This window comes from Dendropsophus ebraccatus, chromosome 5 (assembly GCF_027789765.1).
Source record: "Dendropsophus ebraccatus isolate aDenEbr1 chromosome 5, aDenEbr1.pat, whole genome shotgun sequence".
Taxonomy (NCBI): domain Eukaryota; kingdom Metazoa; phylum Chordata; class Amphibia; order Anura; family Hylidae; genus Dendropsophus; species Dendropsophus ebraccatus.
In genome coordinates, this window is record NC_091458.1 from 158,000,182 (window position 1) to 158,014,425 (window position 14,244).

Consider the following 14,244-nt stretch of genomic DNA (forward strand, 5'->3'; position numbering starts at 1 on the left):
GGCACGGCAGCGCCAATAAGGTCGTATAATGGTGTGAGTGCGATGGAGCACATACCACACTCCCACCAATGGTGATCTATGGAGGGACCGGCACACTATCTCTCATATCCAGTATTTGTAATACATGCTTCAGTTCTCCATGAGAATGATTCTTACCACATTCAGGTCCAGGCTGTTCTCCACCCACGTTCCTGCATCGTCAAACTCTTCTTCCAAACCCATTATGAAAAGCGTGTCCAGAGCATCCACTATGGTGGCTCCCTTTAATCCCCCTGTATGAAAGAGATAACTGTATTGTAATCCCATTCACTTATGAAGATTTATGATGATTACAAGGCAAGAGCAAACAAAGCGCCAGGCTCATTACAGTCATCATGGCGGCTGCCGGTGCTCATGGTATGATAAAACGCAGCTACACTCCAAAGGGCACAACGGTCACCAAACCACTTGAGTCGCCAATCTTTCAAAGTGGATTTCTAGTTACAAATCTATGTACAAGTATGCATTCAGAATACAGCATTATGGCTATACATAGCAAAAAGCTAAACAAAGCAGGTTCAGGTTCACGCAAAACAGACTTGTGTAGCATTTTGACCCTGTTCTTGATTTGAAAGCACCCGTACATCTCCCCAATATGACATGATGCATCCTTTTAGGAACTAGTATATTAACCTTCTCTTGTACCAGTAAGTATTAGTATGGCCTCTATTCTGTAGATCATAGGAAAAGTGTAGACATGAAGAAATGGCGGCACTCACCAGATAAACCCAGATGGTCTATTTTATTGCATATATGCAAAACCGATAAACAGTGGGCGAGCGTGAGGTGAGGGAGGAAGTGCGCTTGCACGAAACAGCCTTTGCCTCAGTGGAACCCGCTGTGTATTGGTTTTGCATGTATGCAATAAAAATGACCATTTGGATTTGTTTGGTGAGTGCCTCCATTTCTTTTTGTCTATACTCTTCCTATGCATCAGATTCCTGCTCTAGGCTTGATTAAAAATACAGACAAGATGCCAAGTAAAGCAGTACTCTTGAGTTACACTGTGCTTCTCTACATACTTGGGCTATGTTCACACACTGTACAAACAACGGCCGTTCTGCCCTGAACGGCCATAGTTAAACGCTACCTACGGACAGAATTTATTATCATGATCACACGAAAATGCTGATATTTGTACAGTGTGTGAATATAGCCTTCTTCTTTAGATCATGTTGATACCACAATCCCCAAATTTGTTGTAAATTACATTAAAACTATAGTGAATGGACCTGGTCTGAACGGTATTTAAATTCGCCATTCAAGCTTGAATTTGGCTAGGGGCGCAGTTCTTCTTTCGTCCACTATTGGAGTCAGAAGCATCTTAGTGATATACATAAAGTTCATCTAGCAAAGATTCAAGAATCCAACTGTGGTGTCCCACCACTGGTGTTCTGGTGTTTTTCTCTCTCCTGTGCACCTGTCAAAAAGCCTTTTTCTCTCAGGTTAAAGTGGTGGGGAGATATTCTAAAAGTTTCACCACTAGGTGTCAGTATTTTCTATATGTCTATGTATTGCACAGCTGAAGTCTGTAATGGATTAAAGGGAACCTGTCACCCCCCGGTGCCGGGGTGACAGGCTCCCGACCCCCTGTTAGAGCCCCCTATACTCACCTAATCCGAGTCCCGCTTCTGGAGGTGGTCGGGTGATGAAGATCTCAGCCGCTGCAGCCCGGCGCGCGCGCTGAGAGATGAGTCCAACACCCATAGAGAATGACAGGAGAGTCCAGCGCTCCGTCATTCTCTATGATCGTTGGACTCATCTCTCAGAGCGCGCGTCAGGCTGCAGCGGCTGAGATCTCCCTCACCTGACCACCTCTAGAAGCGGGACCCGTCGGGATTAGGTGAGTATAGGGGGCTCTAACGGGGGGTCGGGAGCCTGTCACCCTGGCACGGGGGTTGACAGGTTCCCTTTAATGTTTCTTGTATGCCATGTGTTTATTGCTAACCAATAGGAGGTGCTCTTTGCTTCTCAGCCTAATTCCTTTCTCCTGCACACACTCATTCCCATCACTCACAGAGAGGCACACTACAAGCCCCTATAGGAGGAGTTTCACTGGTGGAGGAAGTGCAGAGTATTCTTGTCCAGATTCTCTCAGACACCAAGACAGCTGTTCCTACTGTAGTTAAGCCAGGGCCTGGCTTATGCCAGGACCCCTGTCGGGGACAACAAAGGTAGTCTACTCTAGTCACGAAAGTGTACAGATGCAGTTAGAGACCAACAGTTCTTTTGCTACTACCACTATATTCAGTATGCAGTGCTAAGCACACTACAGGGAGAGGTCACCAAGAAACACCCTGACCCATGCCAGGAATACATCAGAACAGAGCAGGGCAGTATCCTGACAAGAGAGGAACTAGCCTCGATAGTACAAAGTTACCATAAAGAAGGTCTATGTATCCTATCACGCAGTGCAGGTAACTGGGACACCTCGGACACCTAGCTACACCCAGATAGCCACAGCTGGGGCTTGTAATACCCTACTGGGACAGGTTCAACGATACTAGGGGACAGAAGGTGGGCAGACCAAAGTCTATAAACAAGTACAAGTAATTCTTTACGACAAAGTACATTGCTACACTGGGTTGGGGCTCCTTGGCAAACTGCTCTCCTGTACTCTACTCCACTCTACCTTACAAGCACCGCTACATTTACCTCTGTTACTTCTTCTCAAGCACCTCCACGAAGAACAAAAGGTCAAGCACTAACGTCTGTGTAAAGATTTATCTATTGTGTGAAATGTGTACTGTTATATTGCAAAGCCTGACAGACAGCTGTTCTATTTTTTATACTACTGAGACTCTGTAATCTCCTATACGCACCGGCACCTATACACACAGCACCGTACACCTTGGGTCGTTTTTCCCCTTTCTGTGGGTGGTGGTACCGACAGTCCGGGTGGGTCAGTTGCCACTCAGTACTGCTGTGATAACAGCCCAAGGTACCCGCAATGACCTGGCAAGTTACCGACCATTTTGGGGATATGTCACTATTGCACAGGAGACGCTGCGGAGGATGTTATGTCTCTAATATGTCTCTTACCTTCCTCCTCAGTGCCGTTCTGGTGCAGTCATGTGCTCCACCGCCCGGTGAGACCTTTAGGAGCACTGCTCACCCCTATAGTGTTGACACCTGTCCCGGTGCCCACGTAGAGCCGCATCTCGCTCCTGGACCCCGACTGCTGTCTTCTGACCTCCCCTATGGCTACATCACAACCCGGCTGATAAATGCCCTGCTCAGCCAATCAGTGACTGGGGTGGGACACCTCTGCAGTCACTAATTGGATGAGTGGGCTAAATCCCACCTGTCTGTGATGTGGAACCCGGGTCATGACAAACCCAGTACCGGCAAAGAGATGACAGCCAGCGGGGTCCAGGAGCTCTGTGATGGGGCGCAGCATGGGCACTGGGAGCGGTAAGTACAGTGTGTATTTTACCCACCCCCCACCCCCGCTGGACTTCCCCTTTAAAGAATATACTAATGTAACCATAATATATGGCATTTGAAAATTTGCTTACAGAAAATGACATAAACAACAAGAAAATAGCGGAAGGTGTTTCAAATAAATAGAGAACATACATATTGCTCAACATATTGTCTATAACTTCAAGAGCAACACTCCATGAGCGCAAAGCTGCTGGAAACAAACCCAATATGCTCACACATGCCAATCAAAACTCTCTCTGCCCAATTGCAAGTTTTAGTGTCAGAAAGTGAACGTAATCTTTATTTTTTTTCCCTTTTGTAAAATCTTGTGTGACGCCCAAAACCGAAGAATGTATAAAGGTCATTTACACTTATAGACATCCAAAAGCAGTATACATGATATATGCGATAAAAGGACCGCCAGGTAAACAAAGTGCTACCACAATGGACTCATAGGACCACCAGACCCACCGAACCCAATTTGTGTGTCACTTCTGAAAATTTCAACAGGGGGTAATAGAGGTGACAATGCATGCAAAAGGACGCTGGTTGACCTGAGAGAGATCAACCAAAAACACCACAGAGACATCATCACGTGTCTCATCGTCAATGTATTCTAGGACATTGCTCCCTGGGAAATCAAATATGCAAAAGAACCCTCCAGAGACATCATCAGAGTCTCAACATAGTGAGCTAGCCATACCTTTCTCTGGGAAGGAACAAGCAGGCCAAGGAATGTCTCCAGTCAAGGAAACCACCTAAGCAAGGTATCCATGCACAGACAGCTGTTTCAGGGTATTTGCCCCTCATCAGTGTGGAGTAGGATTCTGACTAGTGGGAGCAATGTTAGTAAGTGCACGCAAAAGGACGCTGGTTGACCTCAGAGAGATCAACCAAAAACGCCAGAGACACCATCACGTGTCTCGACGTCAGTGTACTCTAGGACATTGGATACCTTGCTTAGGTGGTCACCTTGACTGGAGACATTTCTTGACTTGGTTGTTCCTTCCTGGAGGAAGGTCTGGCTAGCTCACTACGTTGAGACTCTGATGGTGTCTCTGGAGTGTTCTTTTGCAGAGGTGACAATACAAACATACATTGGGGGTAATGGGTCTAATGATACCACTCAACAATATTCTCACTTGGGAAACATATCGAGGAAACGCAGCTGTCTCGTTAAATAGACGACCACTTACATAGTTACATAGTTAATAAGGTTGAAAGAAGACAAGAGTCCATCAAGTTCAACCTAGAAAAACCCTACTGTGTTGATCCAGAGGAAGACAAAACCCCTATGAGGCAGATGCCAATTGCCCCATCACTGGGAGAAAATTCCTTCCTGGCTCCAATGGCGATCAGAATAATCCCCGGATCAATGTCCGATCACGTGAAATCTAAAGCTCATAACTTGTAATATTATATTTTTCAAGATAATGTTCATGAACTGTCCCATTGGTTGTAGTAAAATAGAAGCCAATTACCCATCCACTTCATCCCAAGCACAAGACCCAAGTGTAGACGTCCTCGCACCGGTGAAGGAACCACAATAGTAGTGTTTTCTACACCTGGCAAAGCTTCTATCGTGTTTTGTCAGTAAGGGCCAGTAAAATCGTTGGCATCCCGCCTGCCATGTCAGTTCTTTGAGCGGAGAACGGCTGAAGCGGAGGTGAGAGAGCCCTACTATTGACACGGACAGCAGGTGGGAGCTCCACCGCAGAATTCAGACAATTTTACTCTGTGTGAACTGGCCCTATAGTAACAAAATCATCTCCACACCAACCCTCTCTGCAGCCACTTCTCGTGGAGAGCGGTGAGTGGAGATACAAGAGGCAACCACACTCACACTCCTGGGTTGGCAGGCTTACGGTACAGTCTGGTTTCAACCTGTAGGCCCTCACCCGGAAAAGAGTTCTATTCAGTATGAGAAATGTAAGAGAATCAATGTCGTCATGTTTGGGTGATCTCATCTTTCCAGTTTTCTTGTTGAATCTTGAATGTTTAAGGGTGCAGTGTGATTTCCACTTCTAGCTCATTATATATATATATATATATATATATATATATATATATATATATATACAGTATATATCAAGTCTTCCAGTACTTATCAGCTGCTTTATGTCCTGCAGGGAGTGGTGTATTCTCCCCAGTCTGACACAGTGCTCTCTGCTGCCACCTCTGTCCATGTCAGGAACTGTCCAGAGCAGGAGAGGTTTTCTATGGGGATTTGCTGCTGCTCTGGACAGTTCCTGACATGGACAGAGGTGGCAGCAGAGAGCACTGTGTCAGACTGAAGAGAATACACCACTTCATGCAGGACATACAACAGCTGCTAAGTACTGGAAGACTGGAGATTTTTAAATAGAAGCAAATTACAAATCTATATAACTTTCTGAAACCAGTTGATTTAAAAGAAAAAAACAAAGAGTACCCCTTTAACCCCTTGCCGCAAAATGACGTTCCAAGAACGTCATGTAAAGCAGGTAGTTCCTGGAACGTCATGTTGTCCTTAGCGGCAATCGGAGCCGTACTCCCCCCAGGCAGTTAACCCCGTAGGCACCGCAGTCCGTGGGACCGCAGCGTCTATGGGGAATCCAAAGGGAGATCCGCTCCCTCTGACCCCCCTTTCACTCCCCCGGAGCCGTGTGAGCGATCGCACGGCTCCAGGGGAGTGTAACCATAGCAACCCAGATGCTGCCCAATGCATCTGGGCTGCTATGGTGTATACTGATCAGGCCCCTGCACTGAGGCAATGGTGCGATCATTGTATGAGATGTCAGTGTACCGACAGCTCATTCACTGTATAATATATTACAGCACAGATCATGTGCTCTAATGTATTATATATACACCTGAAAAAGTTAGTTAAAAACACCACACAAATACATAAATACACAAATAAACAAATAAGTTAAATAAAAAAAAGAAATAAAAATAAATAAATATACACATTTCCCATCCCCCTTTATAAATGATCCCCTATAAATGAAATACACATATTTGGTATTGCCACGTCCGTAATCACCCCGTCTATTAACCTGTTACATTAATTATCCCGCTCACATAACTCACATAACTCCATTGGCGAAAAAATTAAAATATTACTGCCCTTACAATATGTAAGACACAAACAGTATTTATAATATAAATGCCATAAACTATAACAAAAGCGATATAACACTATATATATATATCACTGTAATCGTACCGACCTGATGGATAACAATAACATGTCATATGTAACGTATAGTAACAGATATATAACATGTCATATGTAACGTATAGTAACCGCTATATAACATGTCATATGTAATGTATAGTAACCGCTATATAACATGTCATATGTAACGTATAGTAACCGCTATATAACATGTCATATGTGACGTATAGTAACCGCTATATAACATGTCATATGTGACTTATAGTAACCGCTATATAACATGTCATCTGTAACGTATAGTAACCGCTATATAACATGTCATATGTAATGTATAGTAACCGCTATATAACATGTCATCTGTAACGTATAGTAACCGCTATATAACATGTCATATGTAATGTATAGTAACACTATATAACATGTCATATGTAACGTATAGTAACCGCTATATAACATGTCATATGTGACGTATAGTAACCGCTATATAACATGTCATATGTGACGTATAGTAACCGCTATATAACATGTCATATGTGACGTATAGTAACCGCTATATAACATGTCATATGTGACGTATAGTAACCGATATACAACATGTCATATGTAACGTATAGTAACCGCTATATAACATGTCATATGTGACGTATAGTAACCGCTATATAACATGTCATATGTAATGTATAGTAACACTATATAACATGTCATATGTAACGTATAGTAACCGCTATATAACATGCCATATGTAACGTATAGTAACCGCTATATAACATGTCATATGTGACGTATAGTAACCACTATATAACATGTCATATGTGACGTATAGTAACCGCTATATAACATGGATATCACTGTAATCATACCGACCTGACTAATAACGATAACTTTTCATATGTAATGTATAATAAACGGCGTACAAAAAAATGATGAAAAACAGCTGCTAAATTGTGTTTTTTATTCGTATCACCTCATAAAAAATGTAATAAAAAAATGATCAGGGTGTCACATGTCCCCCAGAATGGTACCGATGGAAACGTCAATTTGTCTTACACAAATATTTTGGCACCGCAAGGCCTCTGTGACATGGTATAATGGCTAAAAAAAAACTGAAATAAAAAAGATTTGACCTATTCCCTAAAAATCTGAATTTTACATTTTCCTGAAAATTTGAAAAAATCGCTGCAAAATTTCAAAGCCTTCTAACACCCTAAAAAGTAAAAGGACGTTCACCAAATGACGTCCCCATAAAGCAGACATGTTGTAGATGTTGCATTAATATTTAGTTTAGAACAAGAGAATTTTTGTGCAAACGTTGTTGTAATATATCAACCAAAGTAAACCACAAACTTAAAGAGGTCACTAAAAAAACAATCTCAGAATAACCGTGATAGTTAAAAGCATCGCAGAATTATAACTACATAAAGAGAGACAGGGCAGATTTGAAAAATTGGCCCCGGGGGTAACAGGCTGTGGAGGCAAGGGGTTAATAATATATACAATATACCCTATTTCCTGCCATTCATATACTTATCATCATGTTATGCCGGTGGCTGATAGAAAATATCTTAATATATTTAGGACGTTGTTTCCTAGAATTAGTCACAATGTTGCACAAAGGGTCAGATTTTAGTGTTTTTACCAAGAACCTTACCGAACAGGCTTCCATAATGTCCGTCTTTAGTGACCGGCCGCAGCTCGTTTTCTCCCCAGGCGTATCTCTTATAGCTGTCCCAGGCAAATTTCATCATCTGTTACAAAAAAGAGACAGAAAAAAATGATTATTAATAAAATTAAAGGGCTTTCTAGGCAAATTCTACTGTTAGCCTATCCCCATCAATGTCAGATGGGTGCCGGTCTAACATCCAGCACCCACAATGATTCGTTGTTTGCTGGAGCTGTGCTGCTGCTATACACAGCGAAATAAAGCAGGAAGTAGACAGCGCCATCCACCATGTAGTGGCTGAGAGCGGTATTGCAGCTTAGTGACTGTGTAAGTGAGCAATCACTGATCTGATATTGGCGGCCAATCCATCAGCTGGGTTGTGACATGTCAGCAGCGGAGATCCCAAAGCCCGGCGGGGGTCCCTAGGCCGGTCCAGCCACTCACCGTGGGCCCAGGGAGAGGTTCCTACTCCTGATCAAATTTCCCCCTTCCAGCTGCCAGATTTTAAAAACAGACAGACTTCTCCTTTAATAAATGTTATGCACCTACCATCCGCCAAACTTTGGCACTGGAGAGGATCAAAATATGGAGATTGCATTATCAGGCTACGCTTCCATGACGTACTAAAGATCGCAAAGAACGTCCATTGTTCTTTCCAATCTTTAGTACGTAGCCTCAGACAGCTGACTAGTTTTTGCCTGTTTTTGTTCTCTAATTTGTGTGCAGCTTGCACCAAAAATGGCCCCAGATAACCGCTAATTTGATGAATAAATTTAATATGCAAATTTCAGGCCACTCCCAACCTTAAAAAAAAAAAAAAATGTCTGAACATAAACAAGTGTCCCCCAGTGTATACACTAGAGATGAGCGCACCTCGAACACGCCGAGCATTTGATTTCTGAGGCTGCCTGGAATACATGGGAGCAGCCATAGGCCATAGACTGTATCCATGTCTTCCAGGACTCCCTAGGGCGGCATCCAGCTTCTTCAGCCGCTGTTTTTAAATGTTGAGGTTCGCTCATCTCTGCCATATGCCAACTTGAATGAGAGAATTATGGAGATTTAGAATGAGGTAAATCCCCCTATGGCTTTATACGATGCCACATATAATGATATTTTCCTTAGCCGCTGCTCTCTGGCTTGGTTCGGTAAAGTTCCATTTAGATAAAACCGTCTTTACTCCCTGTTTCTCTATATAATCACTTGTGTTCAATCATCCTAAGTGCACATTTATGGCAGGTCACTACTATCCCCTACTCTCTCTATATATATATATACATATACACTATCCTGTCAAATACTCTACAGAACTATACATAGTCAGCTATCCTCAAGGTCATTACTTGGGATATTGAAAAGTCCCATCTTTATATTGTCTTTACAGGTCTTTTACATGGCGGAGTTCTAATATCTAATACAGATAATTCAGTAGCCTTAAAAAACATATGGGAGGCCCATGATTTCATTGCTATCATCTTCTCTCCCTTTCCTTTTCACCCAACATCGTCTTTCAGCAATATTTTAGGATGGCCATCATTGTGAGGCCAAAATACGACCATATTCTGCAAATGATGGATGTATTTTTGCCTCTTTCTCTCTCCACACTGTGTGGTTGAGGACCTTCGGGTCATGTGATCAGGTCCTTCACCCTTATCTCTCTGTGCAGGTCCTGCTCTGTCTCCTGTGTCTTCTTGTGTTCAGGCCTCTCACCCTGCACTACAGTGAGCAGCCTGAACATCACAATACCGGGCCCCTCTCCCTCTGTGGTCCCCTAGAGGTGCTGAGGGCCCCAGCACAGGGTAAGCCCTGTGCTGTGCCCTGGTGAACATAGCCCTAAAGCTTTTTTTGTCCTATATTTTTTCTATGTTGGTCTTGTTAGTTCTCCCTAATTCTGTCCATAGGGTATATATATATATATATATATATATATAACCTTTGTAGAGCGTGTTTCCCCCGGCCGCCATGTAAATAAGTCTTTGAATTGAAATTCACAAGTAAACAAACCAATTTTTCCAATCCTTTCCAAAAATGCCATAATCCTGCAACCTCCAGCGCGGCCGTCGTATCAATCACGGAGCCGTTCCTCCATTATCATCCCTCATGATGAGTCATCGCCATCATTCTCCTCCAACCCGATCTATTCACTTCATGAATCTTATTTGGAAGACTTCTAGAATTTATGAGAATACGTTTAATGGGTTTTGTGTATGAAACGGCCGCGCTGAGGTTTTATAAAGGATAAAGTGAAAAGGTAAATCCCAGAGATGCAGAAGAGAATATTTTCAGCTTCGATGTTGTTGGAGAAATAGGTTATAGGTTTTATAAATCATTGCTTCCTGCTGTCTGTTTTCTATTTCACTTTTAGGCTATGTTCACACTACGTAAAAGTACGGCCGTTGTTGCACGTGTTTGCACATTGCCTCTCCTTCTTTGCAGTGTCAGTTTTCTGTGGCCGCAAGTCAGTGAATTGCGGTCGTAGAAAGACCTGTCAGCTCACACAATGAAGCGAGCGGCTCCGGCCGCAAGCTTCATTGTGTCCTATGGGGAGTTCTAATGCGGCCGAGCGCTGATGCGCCCACATCAGAACACTGGGGACGGAAAGATCATCCGGCCAGTACTGCAGTACCGGCCGGGATGATCTGTGCAGAGACCGGCCGTTCCGTGCGCCAGCCGGGTCACCGAACGTCCGGTCTCTCACGTAGTGTGAACAAAGCCTAAGGCCTATAGCCTAACACACTTGAAAATAAAGGTAAAATACGGAGGTAATTTTGAGGTAAAAATACGGCCCTATTTTCAATATATTAATGGGCTCCATTGTCGATGGGAAACTGTCCAGCAGTGCACATACTATAAAATAACAGCTGTAATTAACTACGACCCACCAACGAATGAACATACTCATTAATTACAAAATACGGCTGTTTTTTTTTTTTTGTTTTTTTTTTTTCATCTGTTTTATTTTCACTCAAAATTACGGTTGTATTTAGTTTTTATTTTACTATGTGTGAATCTAGCCTTAAACATAAAAAAGGATAAGAGATAAAAACAACAAAACAATATTTTAACATCTGACTTTTGCTACAAGTGCCCAGGAGGCGGGACCTACTTGTTAGGTGTCCAGAGAGCTATGTATTGAGAGCATTGTCAGCTATGACTCCTAATCCGACCACTAGACCACTCTCCTGCATTGCACTTTCCCCCCCTTTAGGCGTCACCAAAGATACTTTAGAGACGATAGGGAGGTGGGTGCATATTGCAGCAATGTCAAATAGCCGCCCGATGTTACAGATGTCGCAGGGATATCAGGCAGCTATTGGTTTAGCACTGTATCACACAGTGTGCAGGTGCTTCAAGAAAGAAGTTTTTAAGAGGGCACTACCATGCGAGGTACTGACTAAGACTGCGACTTGTTAGGGGAGACCTGGCAGAGGGCAGGTAGAACCACTGTAGGGAGCTATCTGAGCTGCGTCCTTTCTCCTCAGAATCTTAACTAAGACTCCTCCTTCACCCAAGGGACTAACTTCCTAATCAGCATGTAAGGTGCGCTGTGGTTGGGTGGAAAGAGTGCAACAGATGAACAGAAAGGGAAGAGGTGATAGGACAGAAGAAAGTAAAGATCCTACTGGTTCACACAACTACAATAACCCTTTGAGACACTTCAGCTGTGCAGCTTCCATACTTCAGTTATACAATACAGCGACATCTAGTGGTCATCTTTAATACTTTAGCTGCAATAAGACCACAAAAAGTACAGACTTTTACAAAGGGTGTGAATAATAGTAACACCCCTAGTGGGACACCACACATTATCTTGACATTCGCACAATAAACTTCCTTTATTGCATTGCATTGAAGTCAATTAAATCCTGACAAAAGTGGATGTCTTTTCTCTTTTTTTGACATCGTGTGAACATATTGAAGTATTTTTTGTTTGATTTTTCACTTTTTTGTGCATTTTTTTTTTTTTAAATTACCAGATTTAAGGCCCTATTAGACGGGACAATTATCTGTTCAACCAAGCAGAATCTGGCAGATATCGTCCTGTGTAATTAAGAAAACGATCAACTGAGGAGTCTGTCATCAGCTAATCGTTGTCTTTCAGCAAGTGTAAAAATCATCGGCCCTTGACCGTGCATCGCTCCATGTTACAGAAAGTGCTCTGTTGGCAGCTAATAAAAGAGTGTACAAAATAATAAAGTCATACTTACCTCTACAAGCTCCCCTGGTGTCCTCCTACCTGTTCCCCGCTCAACTCAGCTGCCGCTTACACTTCCTAATCCTTCTGTGCAGTGACACGCCACTCAGCCAATCACTGACCGCGGCCCTGTCCTGTCTCAACCATTCATTACCTGAGTGGTCTGTCACTGTGGAGAAGGATTCAGCAGTGTCAGCAGTGACTGTGGTAAGCGGGGAAAAGGCAGGAGGACACTGGAGGAGCCTGGAGAGGTAAGTATAACTATTATTTTTTATATATGCCAGAATACCAGCAAGGGCTGCACGGACATAAATAATGATGTCTGTCCAGTCCTTCCTGCATGATCATCAAGGCGACTGATCTAGCAGATCACAGCCGATCGGGCCAAGTCGTCCTTTTCTGCCTATGACGCATGAATAAAGTGATGTAACTTAAAAAAAAAAAGAACATACATTAAAAAATCAGATTAGCTACAAACTATTAATATTCAACTGAAGAAGAAATGATATGGGACAGGAGGACGGGGCATTGTATGTTGGCAGACCAAGCATCCCGAGGATCATTCACCATTACTTGGAAGAAATAATAAAATAATCCATAAAGGGAACAGTTACCTCCTTTATCTTGTTTCTTTTTTCTCGTATTTCGGAATCTTTTGGTTCCGGTTGATTTCCCAGTGTTGGATATTTAAGGGACTTTTTGAAAGCCTTATAATCGAAAACAAAGTCCGCATGGTCCTTGGGAGCTCCGGATAGCTCGCTCTCTTTATTTTTGGCATTAGCAGCGACTATGTTCTCTCTTTTCAGTAAAACATCTTCTTTTTGTGTTCCGTAGTTGCCGGCTAGAAATCCCAGTGGTTTTATATCCACATCAAACTTGTCTTTGGATTTCCACTTTTCCTGATTTGTATTCCGTAACACGGACTTTTGATCTTCAAAAGTTTTCTTGTTCATTTTCTTAGTAGCATAGTTGTGTAGTCTTTCACCATTCTGGCTCTGTGTACTAGATAAAAATATTCGTCGAAATTTTGATGTGTCTGGTAAGAGAAACAGCGTCCCAAAGCATAGCGTAATAAACCCAGACAAAAACAATAAAAATACAAATTTCTGTGACAGGCGAAGTCCAAATCCAGCTGGAAATATCCCAGAAATTTTTCTAAGAAACATTGTTTTAATTTGCATCGGAGTCTTTGTGACCGGTATTTACATGCACATCATGACTTTGCATAGACTTCATATTTCAAAATTAGCAACTCTTCGAAATGATCGGTGACCCATAAAGATGCTGAAGCGTTGACACCTGTAATTATAGCAAAAAAGAAACACAAAACATAATGAGAAACTGACAAAGGTTTTCAAAATGGCGCATAGCTTAATATCACCTATTGTTGAAATCAAATAGTTAGGAACATGTATTTTAAGATTTTTTTTGTGATTTTTTTTTTAAATAATTTTTATTAGTCCACCTCTAAAATCTGGAAGCCGGCAGGGGGAATTTGATGGTGTAAGAACTTATCTCTCGCTGTGCCCGTGGTGTGCGGCGGGACTGGCATCGGGATCCCTGATGGACTCCAGGATCTGCAGCGCTGACAGGTTAAGACCGAGGTGATGGACCCGCTGCTCACCCAGTCAGTGACTGGGGCGGGACACAGCTCCATCAACTGATTGGCTGAGCGGCCAGTCCATGAGCCGGGACAGGCATTTTTCCCCCGAGACGTGACGTCATCACAACTCCAGGGAAAGTGCCTTCCGTCGGGGTTCCGAG

The 14,244-nt window shown here is 42.9% G+C and overlaps 1 protein-coding gene across 4 annotated transcripts in view; it reads right to left on the reverse strand.

The window, feature by feature from the left end:
* Nucleotides 1-13,700, reverse strand: part of LOC138793259 (mannosyl-oligosaccharide 1,2-alpha-mannosidase IC-like) — a 37,195-nt gene extending 23,495 nt beyond the window's left edge. For 2 of the 4 annotated variants that reach the window (XM_069971723.1, XM_069971724.1), the window contains exons 1-3: nucleotides 13,095-13,700; nucleotides 8,274-8,370; nucleotides 157-272 (exon numbers count right to left, since the gene is read on the reverse strand). In XM_069971723.1, the coding sequence (XP_069827824.1) occupies nucleotides 157-272; nucleotides 8,274-8,370; nucleotides 13,095-13,661 (780 nt within the window). In that variant the 5' untranslated portion in view covers nucleotides 13,662-13,700. Of the gene's footprint in view, nucleotides 1-156; nucleotides 273-5,569; nucleotides 5,641-8,273; nucleotides 8,371-9,841; nucleotides 9,874-13,094 lie in introns of those variants that run through there. The other 2 variants (XM_069971725.1, XM_069971726.1) reach the window with 2 other exon arrangements.
* Between the last annotated feature and the right edge of the window lie 544 nt (nucleotides 13,701-14,244).